General features: G+C 38.7%; 1 protein-coding gene across 1 annotated transcript in view; it reads left to right on the top strand.

Annotated features, from left to right (window-relative positions):
* Positions 1–18,148, top strand: part of Rnmt (RNA guanine-7 methyltransferase) — a 170,344-nt gene that overhangs the window by 137,061 nt on the left and 15,135 nt on the right. Inside the window, exon 7 of the mRNA XM_067146565.2 lies at positions 10,190–10,325. Coding sequence (XP_067002666.1) covers positions 10,190–10,325 — 136 coding nt within the window. The remainder of the gene's footprint in view (positions 1–10,189; positions 10,326–18,148) is intronic.

Genomic DNA, 18,148 nt, shown 5'->3' with positions numbered 1-18,148 from the left:
TTTATAATTTTTTTTGTAATGTATGCAAGGGTTCTTAATGAGCATCTAAAAGGCTGCCTATTATACACGGTAATCCCCGTGTGGGTGGGGGCGGTAGAATAACACCCACGGTATCCCCTGCCTGTCGTGAGACTAACAGGGGTCTTTTGGGCTCTGAACTTTGGAGTGTGAGTTGGTGACCACAGTGCCCTTAGCCAAGTCCTGGCATTGCTTCCACTTACTTGTGCCAGGCTCCTCACTATTTATCTATCCTATCCGACCTTCCTTCTTCAACTCTTGTTCTTTTCTGACCCCAACGCTATTAGGTTTGCGAGGGCTAGGGAGTCTTTCATTTTCACGCCCTTCATGGCCCTTGCCTTTCTGTGGCCGATACCTTCATTTTTCAAAGTGTTGGATCCCCTCTCTATTTTCTCTCTGATTAGTGTTATATAGAGGATGGTTGCCTAGTTGTACTTCCTCTTAAAACGGTAATCACCTCCACTGTACTGGTAATTTTCTGTTATGTCACTTTCACTTCAACTCTTGTTCAAACAGGTTTTACATTTTATTATTTATTTTATTCTGGCATGGAAATTTATTTTTTGCTTGGTCTATATATTAAGCTACCATTTTCATTGTTGTTATTATTATACTATCGTAATTTGAATTGATTTTTTAACACTATTTAGGGGTTGCCTAATGAGCGTCTAATTGAGTGGCTAGTTTTCTTTTAATTTTCCGTTGTATAATTTAAGTTCACGTGAACAGCTTTCATGGAACTTTATTCATAATTTGTTCTTTTGTTATTATTACTATTGTTATTATTTTACTATTATTAATGTTGCTGCTGTCATTGTTGCTGTGTATTTGGGATTAAGGGCCGAATTCATAGACAGCACTTATATATAAGTGCCCCTTATAAGCCAGGTTTCATTTCATATTACCTACTTAAGTGTCCCACTTATTGCTATAAGTGGACCTCCCCCACACACTTAAGTGTCTCACTTATGTTGCAGTAAGATGGAGGATTATGATTTTGCTGAATATGTTGCATTTCATTCACAGAATGCTTTCCGTGCACACAGTAGAGATGGAAAATCCTGTCGAAATGTTATGTGACCAACAATTTAATGAAGGTTTCGTTTTAGTAAAGTGAGAGCTTTTAATATTCTTGTTCCCTTGATTGAGAGAATGAACATAACCTCTAGAGGACTCACTATCTCATCATTAATGAAGATATTGTTTTGAGATTTTATGCCACCTCTTAATTTCAGGTTATTGTTATTATTATTATTATTGTTATTATCATCACCGTCATCATTACCGGTATTTCGCTTAATTAATTGGAAACGTGTTACAAGTTGATAAGTTATCAAGACTGTAGGCCTACGGAATAGTAAAGAACTGTACTGAGTTAGAAGAAAAATGAACGTGTTGCACTACCACTATTGATTTTAAGGTTGATCTGTGCTAATTATATCAGGTTAGTCAACGAATCGTTTGCCGGATTATATCAAAAGTTTCTGAAATTATCGCATCACACATCAAAACATACTATTTGCATTTTATTGGAGAAGTAATTAGGCCTATTACAACATAATGGCTACGAATATACTTGTCAAATCGTCAAAAGCGTTGTAAATGTAGATATTCTACATTTTGATGAATATTTGTATAGGTTCGAGTACCTGGATAACTATAAACATGTTAAGAAGAAAATTAGGCATTTTTGTAGTTTGCATTGTCCACAACAAGTTTTTCCCACGTCATTCATATTCTGATGAGAAATTGCGTCGGTCTGCTTGTTCTATATTATGCGCAAGTTCTTGCAGGTGTCATCTCAGCTCGCTGTTTTGTTATCCATTCTGATAACCAAATACAATATAGACGATCCTTTAACCTCAAATATTACACGCACGGCCGTGCGATGTCCTCCGATAAACAAAGCACAATACATCATTCCACTATTCGGTAGCCAGAACTGTACGATCCAGGAAGCATGGGCATAATATACAGCATTGCCACATCTCCAGTGATACTGTATCAATAAGTGTGCTTTTTAAGTGCTGTCTATGAAATGTAAACTCATAAGTGAATACTTATTATAAGTGATCCCTTATTACTTCAGGGTTCCACTTACGTATAAGTGCTGATTATGAATTCGGCCCTAAATGTATGTTATCGATTTGATTGAGTAATGTATGAATTGAACTGAAGTGTATATTGTACGATATTTTTAATGATATCCTACGAAAACGTCTGAAGGGGCAAGAAGCTGCATAAATTCAGAGAATTTTCTACAGCTAAGAATATCCTAACCCACATTCCTGACATTTAAGTCAGACTAACCTCCAGTGGGATTTATTAAGCACTAATGCAAAACTGTTGAATGTTGTTCAGAAATTAAGTAGTGCAAATAGGGGTGAATTTTTTAAATAAGTGTGGTTATTGAGGTGGGTTTGGTTGTGGGGAAAGTGTATGGAGGAAGGGGATCCAGTGTAGAATGTTATCCAGGAATTAGGTTGAAGCAGATGTTGAGGAAAGTAGAAGAGAAGGAAAAGAAGGTGGTAGTATTTCACGTTGGTATCAATAATGTAAGACAAGCAGGTATATGTACCAGCATAGTTGGGGATGTGTGGGATCTGGTAAATGCAGCGCAGGTGAAATTTAAGGAAGCAAGATTCTTATCAGTGGAATGCTGTGTAGGAGGGATACTGACTGGAAGGTGATTGGGAAGTTAAATGTGACTAGGAGTGGGTATGTGGGAAACTGGGAGTGAGATTTCTAGATTCTAATGTGTGGATAGGCAACAGGGATCTGCACTCAGCTGGCCTTCACTTAAACCGGAATGGTATGTATAAGTTACGCAGTTTGTTTAGGAGGGTTATAGGGAGGTACGTTCAAGGAAACGGGGTGGTCTAGGGAGCGGTATTAAGGGTACAAGGATCTGGAAGTCAAGTAGGGATGACATAAAAATGTCAATGTTGAACTGTAGAAGTATTATAGAGAAAGGAATAGAATAAGTAAAGAAATGCGCCATCCACGGGATATTGCAGACAGAGCTGCAACTGCACAGAATCGTATCGCGGTGCGTACTGCATGCACTGACAGAAGTTCAATGGTGGATGTGATATGCAACATGCTCTGATCACCTAGCACTTTGACAACAGGATGACAACCACTTTCTGTTATGAATAATCACCATCGATGAATTTTGGGCCAGGTATACGAACCGGAACTCAAGATGTCAGTCCGCGGGGTGGTGATGTGCCATATCACCAAGGCAGCAGAAGTTCCGTAAGAATCCTTCCCCCATTATATTGATGGTAAACATCGCATATGACATCGCGGGTGTCACTATGTGCCACTTCGTTCCATATGGCAGAGCAGTGAGCTCAGATGTTACTCAGTGCCTCCCGCATCACTGGCTGCATGTGGAGAACATTGCGGGGACTACTTTGAGGGCCTTAAGACCCAGTTTTGTCATATCAGCTGTATATATGCTGTAATGTAGGAGGTGTGCAGGGCTGTAATTAATTTACACCTTGAAACCAGTATTGTTCTGTACATTACTGTAATAAATATTTGAGGCACAAGGTTCACATTTTCTTCAGTATCCACACATTAGTTCCCACCTCGTCCTTTCATCTGTATATGTTGCATTTTCCAACCGGGCTGGTATCTGCAAGAAAGAAAATGGTTGCAATGAATTCTGCCCCAGCCCTCATAGATACAAAGTGCTGTTGGGTGTACTTTTTTTTCAGTGTAGTTTAAAATCCTACTTATCAAAACGCAATGTGTTCTGTGTGTTCTACCATTCTTGACTACAATTCTTAGCAACCGATATACCAATATGTTGTACTTTTCTTGGAAAAATTTCCATGGAATACTGCAATAGGTCACATCGACTACATATCATAATAACTTGTCCCAATCACTAGAGGGCAGTCACATACATCAACCTGGAGGGATTTTAATTTTTTTTTTTTTTTTTTTTTTCAAGTTGCTTTACGTCGCACTGACACATGTCATATGGCAACAATGCTATAGGAAAGTGTAGGAGTAGGAAGGAAGCAGCCATGGCCTTAATTAAAGTACAGCCCCAGCATTTGCCTGGTGTGGAAATGGGAAACCACGCAAAACCATCTTCAGGACTGCCGACAGCAGGGTTCAAACCCAGTATCTTCCAAATGCAAGCTCACAGCTACGCACCCCTAATCACACAGCCAACTCGTTCGGTGTGTCTTATAATTATTGCTAAGTAAGCACACATTATAGTGACACTACAAAGTAGGATGTGGGTTTTTTTTTTTTCTCGGATATTCATTACACTAATTCAAAAAAGATTTCGGCAACTGTAAGATAGGAAAAGACAAAGACTGGGAGAAAAGAGCTGTCACCATAATAACAGCCCCAGTATTTACCTGGTGTAAAAATTGGTAAACTACAGAAAGCAATCTGCAGGGCTGCTGATGGTGTGTTTCGAACCTACGATCTCCAGAATTTAAGCTACATCTATATGGCCCATACTACTCATTCAGTTACACAGTACTATAATTTCATCTTCCCTTCGTCAGTGCTAATTAGATTTCATTCGCCATAAGAACACTATAATCAAATGTCTTATACGGTGGCATGTCGCCGTACTCTTGATAATATAATATTTCATTACCACCAAAAGCAATATTCTTATCTGTGAGCCAGTCGTGCTCATGTTTAGCCATATTTGTGTAATGTGTAGGAAGATGACAGCTGACTAACATCTGGCGCATGCACCGAAGAATTTCATTGGTTGTGACAAGCAAAGAGTTGCATGGAAGATACTTCTGTTTCCATTTTTGAACCAGTATAGAAGCCAAAATGACATCTAGTTGAACACCGACTGAACATTGTTTATGCAGTGGAATATCATGCTTAACTTAGACGTTGTTTAGATTGATATTGTGTAAGGCTTAAAACTAGGCATCGTTTCTGCAGTTAGCCCATCATTATAATATCCTCATAGGAAATGGATAAAGGAAAAACAGATATGCAGTGGGCTTCCTTTTCTGTCCACTCTTATTCTTTTCCAACCACAACAGTGTTAAGTTTGCGAGTCCTTTAATTTTCACGCCCTTCGTAGCCATTCTTTCTTTTGTGCATTTCTCAAAGTGATTAACGCTTTCCTATTTGGTTTGGTTGCTAAGTTATACTTCCTCTTTAAACTATAATCACTTCCACCACCTCTTCAAACATTCAATATAATGTTAACTGCCATCCCCCCATAATAGGCCTTTTTTGGTTCTTTAATCATGTTTCTACTTCTTTCTCTGCCACTTTTCTCACACCTTGGGAGGGACACAGGTGCGATCAGTGTCATGTGGAGTTTTACGGCAGAATGCCCTACCCTGTATGGGGTGTTTTGCTATTGTTTTAACATCTCACTTACTCAGATTTTCGGCAGTGATGAGATTGGAAAGGGGTAGAACTTGGAAGGATGCGGCCATCACATTAATTAAGATACACCTCCAGCATTTGCCTGGTGTAAAAGTTGAAAAGCGCAGAAAGCCATCTTCAGGGCTGCCATTGGTGGGGTTCAAAACCTCATTCTCCTAAATGCAGGCTAAGAGCTACTTGGCCTGTACCATATGGCAAGCTCGCTTGATCTTGTCTGGTTTTATGTCACATCTGGGTAGTCATGTTTTCCCTTAGAAGCCGTTGCATAACCATTTTTACTTTTATCTACAACAGTCCAATGGTGTTAAATCATACAATTTGTCATAGTGTACTTATGGGCAGGGGCTGCCGGGCCGAGGCGGTAAAGGCATGCTCGGTTCACCCAGAAGAACGTGGGTTCGTTTACCCGTCAGGAAGTCGTAAAATTTAAGAAACAAGATTTCCACTGCCGGAGGTGCACATGGCCCTCAGGTTCACTCAGCCTACACCAAAAATGAGTACCAGGTTAATTCCTGGGGGCAAAGGCGGCCAGGCATATAGCTAACCACTCCACCCCATCCCATGCCGAGGTTGTGGATAGTGGAAGCCTTTACCTTCCACCCCTCCAAGGGCCTTCATGGCCTGTACGGGAATGACTTTGTATTTGGACACAGTAAAGCAAATACATAACCGTCAGAAGAAGGTGAAAGTACTCTGAATATCAACAGTTCATTGTGTAACATGCTTTTTGGTCGTCTGGTTTGTGATTCAATCAGACACGGCGGCTCATGGCTGGCAAATGAAGCTCATTTGAATACGTTTCATTTTCTCGAGAACTATTTGTTCAATTTTCAAAATCACAGTACTGAATTTGAATGTGTAATATATATCATTTTAAGGCTGAGTGTAGAAAATAATGTAGTTCCATTTAAACCAAGTTAGTATTGGTATCTCAGCAGATATCGATACTCTGGAAAAGTACTACAAATTTGATTATCAGCCCCAATTTTAAGGCTAAGGGTAGGAAATAATTTAGTTCCATTTAAAATAACTAAGTACTGGTATCTCAGCAGATATTGATACCGTGCGAAAGTACTTCAAATTTGATTATCAGCCCATTTCACGAGTTATTTGAAATGAACATCTTAGCTGAATAACCCTGCATTAATGATTTGTAGCATATTTGACTGGAAGGAGAGGGAGTTGCAATAAGGTGGACTACCACAGTTGAAACTCTGAATGTAGAAGTGGCATGCTGTGTTTTGCGGGTTGGCACTGGGGGCATGGTGAGCTAATCCCTCATTCTTTACTGTCATCATGTCACACTGCACAGTGGTTATGCGCTCGTGTCTGTCCTTCTAGGTATTCGAAGTTCACTGCTTTCTGCATCAGTCTGCAGCTGCTGCTTGTTGGTGAAGGTTCGTTGTTCTCTTTTGCAGTGAATCGTTTTCATCTTTGCAGTTCGGCAAGATTTTCCCTCAGCTTGCACCGTATTACGTTACTATTTGTGGCATTGTTGAATACTGTAAATATATTAACTGTACGTGAATATATTGAATTATTGATGGCGAGACTGCCCAGAAAGTGTTGTTACGGATAGATGAAGTGAAAAACGAGATGAACAGGAAGAAAGAAACAGGCAAGGATTCAGGTGATATAATTGACTGTTGCAGTGATGATGAAGTAGATAACATTGAATAAATTTAATAAAATAGTGAAAGTGAGTTTTAAGGAATTGAAGCGAAACCTAAAGTTATGAATTCTCACCAAGTAGTGAGAAATAGACCCCATATACACAGGGAAAGATAGAGTTACATGCGGGATCTACACTGCAGAAACACAACATATAAAACTAGGCATTAAAATCTCATGAGACATCTACCAGGTGCCAGAGGACAAGGATGAAATACAAATTTGGCAGTGGAAGCATAGCATTCATTTATCCCTGAAGACACCACAAAACAAATTTCGCATTATACAAATCTCAGAAATACATATAGCAGTCACACTTGAAAGAGAATTCATAGTACAGATACCGGCAGCTAGCTGTGTACTTGGTCATTTGAGTGGGAGTGCAGGGGCCATGCTGAATGCGTGTCTGTCTAAGAACATTGACGCGCACAACAGTAAGTTTTCAGATACAGGCGAGATTACATGTTTAATTTAGTTGTTTAACCTAATGCTAATGAAATGGCTGGTGTTTTCTCTAAACTCAGAGTTAGAGTGCTACATGGACAAAGTAGGAAACTAGTGAGTAACGTGTATACGTTTGCACAGGAGGAAGCAAATTATCTTATTCAATATTTTAATAAAACCGATACAGATTAATGAAAGGCTATGAAAATACTGTGTCTTGTGCAGGCGTGAACAGCCTCGGTTAGAGATATTTGGATGGCAAATATCCGATTAAACTGAACACCAATTTAAAAATGTGTCATGCAAAAGAAATAATTCAGACGATTTCATGGATTTTCCTATATGACAAACTTTTTGTGGTCAAAAAAACAATCCTTGCTTTTTATTTATTTATTTTTGTTTTATTGCCCACATTGGAGCACTTTAATCAATCCATACACATTTATGTCTTAAGAGTATTAGCTACAAATTTGGCTTTATGTTTCTTCCTCTGCTCCCAGAACTTCTTCATTCTTTCCGACCTGGCTGCCCTTTCTTTGTCAGTTATGGTGTACTGTTTGTGTGTAAAAGTTTTTAGTTTAAGTCTGTTTCTCAGGATCCTCTTCTCTTGTCAGTCTGTTAATCATCTTGGACTTCGTTGAACCAATTATTCTTGGTTTTACTTTTCTAAAAGTAGTTGAAAAGATGTTTCAGTACCCTGGTTTCTGGTAGTCTTGATATGTGGCAGAAAAATGCAACCCTCCTTTTCCACATTGTGTCTATTATTGACTCAGTTTCCTGATATACAATCCTTGCTTATTGCAATTTGCAATACACGATTTTCTGATTTAACTTTGTGTTTTTATATTTTTATATTTAAGCATTATTCAAAGTTGATTACAAAAGAAATAATGATACCATTCAAAACAGCACCCTCTCCTCAAGCTAGTAGTATTATTTGTTTCATAACAATATTGCTGATAACTTCAGCAACTCACTGCCTTGCACTGTGACGAGTGTATTCAATCGGTCATTAATGATGTCAGTACTTCTTAGAGTCACAAGTGTTGTACACTGAAGTAGTGTGGAGTGTGATGGGGAAGTTCACAGCTAGCTGCCAGCATCTATACGGATTATGAAGAAATATTGGCTCTATTAGGTTTGCTGCAATTATAGGGTATGGTGAGCTTTCATTTGAATCTAAAGACGTAGGCCCAAAACTATCCATTTGTTCATGTCTCCGATTTGGATAAATTTTTAAGACACCCAGGACTTGTTCAGTTGGTTTTTGAAGGAAGTGTAGTTGGTAAGAACGGTAGGGGTAGACCAAGGTATGAATATGACAGGCAGATTAGAGCAGATGTAGGATGCAATAGTTACGTAGAAATGAAAAGGTTAGCACAGGATATGGTGGAATGGAGAGCTGCATCAAACCAGTCTATGGACTGATGACTCAAACAACAACAACAACAACAACTAATGCTTCTGTATGATTGTACATGCTCTGCTCTTTGATGACATAAACACGAGGCAACAAAGAAGAAAAGAAGACAATTTAACTCCAGTATGGACATTATTTGAAGAATTGTGAAATGTTAGGCCTACTGGACACCTCATGAGCATGTAACTGTTGATGAAATGCTGGAGTCTTTCAGGGGAAGATGTTCCTTTTGATGTTATATGCCCAATAAGCCAACAAAGTACGGCATCAAAATATATCCCTTGGTGGATGCACATGTCTACTGCACAATGAGAGTGGAGATTTATCGGAGGACACAACAGGTGCAAGGACTCTGCATTCAGAACCACAGTGAACATGCTGTTGTGAACCATTTGTTCAATCCATTTCTAGATCTGGCTCTACAAGAATAGTCTTGACTCGGTACTCCCCACTCTTCTCTGACATGCTGGGAACAAGAATCACATCACCCTGATGACAGCTGACATTGTCCAATGAGATATGATACAGTAAGAGAAAGAAGGGTGCTGTAGACTGCTTGGATGGGTTGAAGAGTCTCTAAAATCGGCCAGGCCAAGTGGCTCAGACTATTGAGGTGCTGGCCTTCTAACCCCAACTTGACAGGTTTGAACCTGGCTCAGTCTGGTGGTATTTGAAAGTGCTCAAACACATCACCCTCATGTCGGTAGATTTACTGGTATGTAAAAGAACTCCTGTGGGACAAAATTCCGGCACCTCGGCGTCTCCGAAAGTAGGTTTGCCTTCCGAAGTACCATAGAAAAATGTACCTTGTATCCCAGGAGGAAAAATCATTACACCAAAACACGTTATGTGTACTGTCTTGTACCATTGTGCGAGGAGCACACACCAACCAGCTGTTCTCTGTTTCAGGTGCTCAGGATGTAAACAGTGTGAAGACAGTGATAACTGAAACATTGTAGTTTGATTTGACTCAGTTTGAATAAACAACAGTTCATCATTTCGTGTATTTGTTTGTTTATTGTGCTTTCGTGGCTTTTCTATGTTATTGAATTACTTTTTTTGTTGAGTAATGATATAATTAAACAAGGTAAAATACCTTACGTTTGTGACTAAATTATTTACAATAATTCTCATGAAAATATGTACAGAAAGCTAGCTACACTTTCCATCACCTTGGTTTGCTGAATTAGAGAAGCAAAGTTTATTATTTATTTTTATAATGTTGTAATTTATTTTCAGACCTATCCTCCTTTTCATGAAGCTCCTTTATTGGGTCAGTTACCAGATGATTATGAGCATGTACAACAGTACATGCAACAAAAAACTGGACACAGAAAAGTTGGAACCCTCTCTAAATCTGACTGGGAGGCAGCATGTAAGTCCTTTTATATATTTTTTTATATATTTATGTATTGCTGTGTATGTTGTAGTACTATAACCCTTGATTACTTTGCCTGTAGATGATTCTGAACAAAAGTGACTGTCTGTTGAATTTCAGCTAAGCTTAGCAATGATTAATTGTATTATTATTGGATTTCACAAACTCCCCAATTTGGTCATAACTAGGGCTCGGATTCATATGCATTAAAAACTCCAAAAATATGCATTGCACATATGCCCTAAAAATGTTGAAAATATGGACTAAAAATAAAAAAAAATACACTTACCAAACGTATTATTTAATTTTAACTCAGTGTTCAACTGACAAACATGTTTCATTCCTTGCAAAATGATGTATGGCAGTAGGTTATCTTAATTTTTGCAATGTTTTCTGGGGTCAATGACTTTCGGTTGTCGGAGAGAATTAATTTATACGCTGGAAATGATTGTTCTACTTTGACGGACGTAACTGGGCAATACTTGTACACTGGCACTGACTGCTTCGAACATTCTTCTGGCAAAGACTTGCTGATTCCACTTATATAGTTGCTTATGGATTGAATCTTCTTCAGTCCTGGGTTTGAGTCCAATACCGCACTGAGTTTCCTTGTAACCTTTCCTCCAGTTTCACCAGGGACACAATTTAATGAGCATATGGTGTTTTGAAGGGATTCGTGTAGGAGTGCACCACGAGTTTCTAGGCCTTTAATCACCGTTGAAAGTGACGAATGTAACCTTTCCTCCAGTTTCACCAGAGACACAATTTAATGAGCATATGGTGTTTTGAAGGGATTCGTGTAGGAGTGCACCACAAGTTTCTAGGCCTTTAATCACCGTTGAAAGTGACGAATAATGCATATGGATGAAACTGAAATCTTTATATACATTTTCCGATTCAAATGCACACTTTGCTTCACGAACACACGCAGTATGACTATCATCAATACTTTTAACTACAACTTTCACTTGGTTAAAATTCTCCTGGTAAAACGCCCGGTCAAATTTGGCGGTGCGGTAAGGGCACGTGGCTGTGAGCTTGCATCAGGGAGATAGTGGGTTCGAATCCCACTGTCGGCAGCCCTGAAGATGGTTTTACGTGGTTTCCCATTTTCACACCAGGCTGTACCTTAATTAAGGCCACAGCCTTCCTACTCCTAGGCCTTTCCAATCCCATCGTCACCATAAGACCTACCTTTGTCGATGCGACTTAAAAGCCACTAGCAAATAAAACCTGGTAGAACGATATTGCGGATAACCAAGTTCTCCATCTTGTGAGGACAGGTTCCGGCGGAAGAGAAACCTGAGGCAAATGAGGTTTGTACAACTGTACACAAGCCGGTGCTTTTAGGAACAGTCTTTTCCCACTTGAAATTACTTTCTTGACAGATGGAAAGAGGGTACGTATCTTTTCTGCAATACGATGCAATACATGGGCCAAACATGTGACATGGATGAGATTTAGAAAAAATACTCGAAGAGAGTGACCAGCTTTCAACATATACAAAGCTGCATCTGTGACTAAAAGGCGCATTTTGTAACAATCGCTCTCCGATTTACTAGGCAACAGAAATCGCAAGGAATCGTTAACAAATCTTGCTATTGTAGCATGGTTGGTTTTTCCTAACACTTTGCATGAAAGTAAATGAGGTTTGCCGGGTTCTTCCGGACATAATTTACCCACTATGAAGTTCGCAATGTATCGACCACACGATTCGGTTGTTTCATCTACCGATATCCAGACACAGTTCCTTCCTATGTCAGTTCGTATCGAATCAACGACAGAAGCGTGCAGTGAAAGTAAATAGTTCTTCCTAAGGGTAGATTCATCTGGCATCCTTTGATGACCACATTACTTTTCGAGAAAGGAGCGTAGATGTGGATTATTCAGTTTATACAGTGGAATGTTGCTGCATACAAAAGTTTTACAAATATCAGCAGAAAATGTACTAACTTCACACAGTGTTTCCACATCGGTTAAAAGTAGCTGTTGCGTATTCTTACTCTGCTCTTTTGATCTGAGATGTGAAGTTGTTTTCAAATGCTGTTTAATTTGAAATTTTTTATCACATTTTAGACTCTTGTTGCACACTTGACAGTATATTACATCACCGTCACTTGTATAGTCACTATTGCATGATATCCACTGTTTAATTTTTAAAAAACCTAGAGCTCTTATCTTCAGGCATTTTTACATTTTAATGGGGTAAAACACTGCAATAGACCAGCAAGTAAACAGATGAACGCACTTGTTTAAGCAAACCTTGGTAGATTACTGTAAGGAGAAGGGAATGTCAGAAAGAAGGAAAAAGCTGTTGTGAAATGGGTCATAATCCGTCTACCTGCTTGTATTGCGACACTGAAAGCCCTTTCCTTGATGAGGGAAAGGCTTCTCATGTTGCCAAGGGATGTACAACATATAAAATTCATTAGATTTTTCATTTCATTCAGAAATCTTAAATAATCGATCACACATAAGAGAAAAATGTACCTGTATATGCACTAACGTTCAAAATATGCATTTACATATGCACATATGCATTTTTAAAATATCCAGGCCCTAGTCATAACATAAGTTGGTAGGATATGTTCATCATCATCATTTTACAGTTCCAGTTTCCCGCTTACTGTTGGCGAGCCTCTTCCATTCTGTCTTTTTGAGATACATTCTGTTTTTTTATGACGTCCTCTAGTGTCCTTCCCCGATCTGCAATGTCCATCTTTACGATGTCCTTCCAGTGGGTTCTTGGTCTACCCACTACCCGTTTTCCTGCCACATGTCTCTCCAAGTTAACATATGCTGTACTTGTTGACTCTATCTTCATTACATCCACTTTAATCAGGACATGCTGACCCAATCTAACAATGATGTCTCAATCCCAGCTTCCTTTCCAACCACATCATTCGTTACCATATAAATTATAAATAGAAAAGTTTTCCACCTATTCAATACATAGTTATATTTACAATGCATGTATTTACATTGCATGGGACTGGTTTCAACCCTACTCGGTGTCATCATCAGCCATATTTAAACAATACACAATATTAGACGAAATCCTAAAACATATACTTTGAAGGTTGACCTCCATAGTTCGCCCCCAGTCAGCCACAATCGTCCACGTTGAACTAGTCACTCTCGAACAGGCGAGAACGTAAGTAATCAGATGTGCCGCACTCTTTATATTTTTTATTTATTGCTTTATATCACAAGATACAAAAACTTGCCTATTTTTAACACTAAAAATAGCTATCATTCTCATTCTAGGGCCCTTTACTGCACATTCCACACACGTTATCATGTTCAAATTTTCCACCTAACTTCTCAGCAAGAAATGTCAACATCATGCACATAAGACGACCTTAACATCCGCTCACTGGATTCCTTATACATCGTTTTTATGCTACTGGATTTAACATTGTGCACCACATTCTCAAACCTTCACCGACACAACAGAATATTGTATGTCAACACAGCACCTTCAAAAAGAATGATTTTAATGCCAAGTTTTACTGAATCATCCCATATGGACAATTTTAATTTTAATGCCAACAATATATTTTTAAGTGTTGTGCTCTGAACAATCCTGAACACTTTTCACCATTTTAATTGACGTATTCGGTTACCCGAATTATTTTAATGTGTTGCTTTGTCCTAGTGCTTTCTCTTAAAGACTCTTGCGGCTGATGATGTCTACAAGTTAGACGAAACATGTCCCGTTATATTTTTAAAAATTATTTGTAAATAATAAAGAATCTTGGTATTGTAAAGGTGGAACATTTGACTCAACCTTCAAAGTATACTTACGACAATACGGGCTTTACAATGAAGTTCATTTTATGTAAATCCTAAAACATGTTACTAAGCATTTTGTCTAATATTGTGTTGTTTAAATATGGCTGATGATGACTACGAGTAGGGTTGAATTTAGTCCCATGTAATGTAAATACATGCATTGTAAATATAACTATGTATTGAATAGGTGGAAAACTTTTCTGTTTATAATTTATATGTCATCTCAGTTCAATATGGACCAACAACATGAAATTCATAACCCTTGATTCCTTAACTTGTCCATTTATGTTTTTTTAATTGTGGACCTAAGGAATTTCATCTCAGATGCCTGCAACTTTTGTGAGTCTTTCTTAGTGAGGGTGCAGCTTTTAATACGATAGGTTAAGATTGGTATGAAGTACTGATTGAACATCACCAGCTTTGATTTTGTCGGTACTTGAGATCCCAGAGGAGTGTTCGTACTTGCTGGTAAAAATGAGAGCTCTTCTGCACTCTGTTTGCCACCTCTTTTGTGGCTGGTGTATCTCGAGATATTACACTGCTGAGGTATGTAAAGTTTTCCACACTTTCTAGTTGATGGTTTCCTAGCATGATGTTCACTGGTCGTCCCTCTCTGCTTTGGGTTTGCTTAACTTCAGATTGAATAGGCAAAAAAAAAAAAAAAAAAACAGAAATTAACGATGAGAGCATTTTAGACAAAAAATCACCAAATGTTTTGCATCATTGTAACAACTAAATTCGATGTTGAAATGTATATAAAGTGAATTGTACAACCACAGAGTTTAAATGTATATTAATACTGGACTGTGTTGTGAAGCCCACTACTGTATATTATAGCAATAAAAATCATAAAAGATAATATGAAAGGAAAATTGGCACAAATTCTGAGAATTATAATATATGTGACCAGGTAGCGCAATCAACACAGATAAAAGCTAACTGCAGTATACAATTTGAACCAGCCATTACTGCTAATAAGCCAGATCTAACAAACATAAATTGGGAAGCGTGGAACCAAACAACTTTCAAGCACCATAAGAGAAATAACAAACCAAGGACTTACCTTTTAACAAGTAGAGAGGTGTCACAACTAAACTGTGAATACTCTACTCAAAAAACTGTACATGGTATCAGAGTACTTTGATTAAAAGAAGAAGAAAACATATTACCTTGAGGAAAAATAATAAGGACCTTCTATTTCAGGAAAACAAGATTAAATTGAAAACTTTGACATCAGAACCACGGCGATCTGTATACCCCCTAGAACCGCGGCTGGGTCACTTATGACCCACCTCTCTTTTTTTTTTGATTATTAATGAATGGATGGGGATTTGGTAACTAAAGAATATACCGGTACATGTGCTAGATAATGTATTTGAAATTTAGAATATTAAGAATACAAATAAGGAACATTTAGACAATTGTGCAACTGACTGACGAATGTTAATGATGTACAGTATGCTGCAAATAGTTTCTTTGCAGGAATGGCATTTCATACGGTACACGTTGAGCACACATAATACTCCTTGGCTGTACACTTGCTGAGTCTTTTTGCAGGAATGGCACTTCACAAATGATTTGTTTCCATTGCAAATGGACTTTACCTGACGACACGTGCACTTTTCCTGTCTCTCAGCAATCTCACCTGAAATAATGGTGCTGGCATTTGCAATCCTAGTTGCTGCATATTTCTCAGTGAGCTCTTCACCCAGCTGTAGAATGAAGACCCTGCGTTTCAGTTTCTTTTCGTTCAGTGCGTTGTACACTACCCGCGCAGTTATTCCTGCCAAATCCAGCAAGTTGTAGAACATATGAACTGGTGCCTTAATTGAGTATTTGCAAGCCATTTGATCGACCACATCTACCCATATTTTGTGCCGTTGTAAAATGTTACTGTTTTTGGCTTCTTTTTGTTACCAGGCTCTATTTTCACATTAGGGTGCATAGTGCTCAGAACGAGAACATTTTATTGCTCTTTCCCTGATAGATTGTCAAAGACGTATCATGTTTTTTCAGCAGCACTGTGCTGTACAAATTGTGTTTTGCCCTTTTTCACACATCTGGTACTTCCCTGCGAGCCTTGTTCAAGGTACCGACAAGACTTGTTGCATTTGATTTCAGTGTTTCGTAGAAAGATAAGGGGGTGAAGAAATTGTCACATGTGATGTTTCTTCCCTTCTTCATATAAGGTTCCATCAACTTCTTTACTACAGAATCACCAAGGTGCTTGTTATTTGGCCTAGCATCATCTTTTCCGAGATACAGGAAAGCGCTCACGACATATTTGGAGTATTTGTCTACCGCCATCCAGTTCTTCTGCCCATATTTATCTGGTTTCAAAGCCATAAACTGCGTGAATTTACAGCTGCATTTAGAAGGGAAGAGCTGCTCGTCAACAGTTATATATGCTCTAGGTATATAGCTACATTGGGTATTTGCAATGAGGGTGGACCAGATTTCTGATACCAATGCAAATTTATCTTCTTTTAGTCTTTCTGACCTTGTAAATTTAACGTCAAATCTCAAGAAATGCATTATTTATCTGAATCTATCACGAGCCATTTTTGATTTTACAATAGGATTGCACCACTTCTCTGACCTCAGAGAGTCGAGTTCTAAGCCTTTTTTCCTATGGCACCGCGAATGTACAGTATAGCAAGAAAGGCTTCCATCTCCTCCATCTTTAGACACCAATCATCTGACATCAGTACACGATGTGCTTCTGTCTCAGTACATGTCACAGTATGTTTCAAAATCTTGTCATTGATCATAAGTCGCCAAGCACTTAGGCAAGTCTCATTCACATTACGTTTAGCATGTGCAGTAGGTCCAGCGTGATCTCTGAACACATCTTGAGCTCCACATCTACCAGCTGTAACATCACCAATTGCCCCAACCTCCCAGGTCGTGCCATCTGGAGATACAATTTCTGTACCTGCTGGAAGCTGAATCAGGCTCTCAACACAAAACCTGCCTCGTTTCATTGATGGCGCATCCACTCTCTTGTCGTCAAATTGTACAGTTCCTTTACCGTTAGGGATGGCCTTTTCTCCCAATGAAGGAACTGAACAGTGCTCGTGGCCACGCCCCCTTTGACGATCGCGAGAAGTCCCTGGCATTGCAAGACCTGATTAGATACAAAGATAAAGTTCATCTTAGTTTTTCCATCCGAAAATATTATTTACAGCAAGTAAAAATGCACCGAGCTATATAATCCTAATAACCCGAACCTAAATATCATAGTGATGAAACTGTAAACTAAATAGTTTTAGGCCTCAAATTTGCAAAGAACATAAATTACAGTCCAGAAATTATGAAATAAAGTTTAGAAATGCATACCCACTCTATCAGGATTTGCTACAGCTTCAAATGGCATGACATCATCTTCTGATGACAAATCTGAAGTTACGAGCTGTGATCCTTCATCAGACGAAAAATTCCAAGGGTTCACCTTCAGAATCCTCATCGGAAACGACATACATGGCATCCATAATTTTTTTTTCAGTATTAAGTCGTTGACGTGCGGCCATTGTCAACTATTCACACACTATTTACACACAGATACTGCAAAACTAACAACCTATTGCACAACAAAGTGTAAGTAGTGTCCTTACTGCACGATTGTTCAGATGTAACTAAACGGTTTTGTTCCTCTCCCTTCCTCCACAGCCAATGCGATGTTGCCAGCTTGGGCACAGTATATATGCTTGGAGAATCCTGGTGACAAATGGACTAAAATTATAAGGAGCTAAATGGAAGAACAGATGTTAACACATGACGGGTCAAATCTGACCCAGCCGCTGTTGTAGGTAAATCTGGATTTTTTAAACAAGGGTCCCCCCCCGAAAACTGAACTTACGTGTGGTTATTAAAGAACCTTATTTATGAAAAGTCATAAAAATCTAGCACTCCAGGTAGAGACACGAAGAAGATAGGGAAGAAAGAACTAACAGCTGGGTTACAAATGACCCGCAGTTCTAGTGTTAACAAAGAAAACGTCCTCCTAAATAAGGTAAATAAATAGT

This window comes from Anabrus simplex, chromosome 4 (genome assembly GCF_040414725.1).
Source record: "Anabrus simplex isolate iqAnaSimp1 chromosome 4, ASM4041472v1, whole genome shotgun sequence".
Taxonomy (NCBI): Eukaryota; Metazoa; Arthropoda; class Insecta; order Orthoptera; family Tettigoniidae; genus Anabrus; species Anabrus simplex.
Note: the sequence above shows the minus strand (reverse complement) of the source record. Positions and strands in the feature narration are given on the sequence as shown.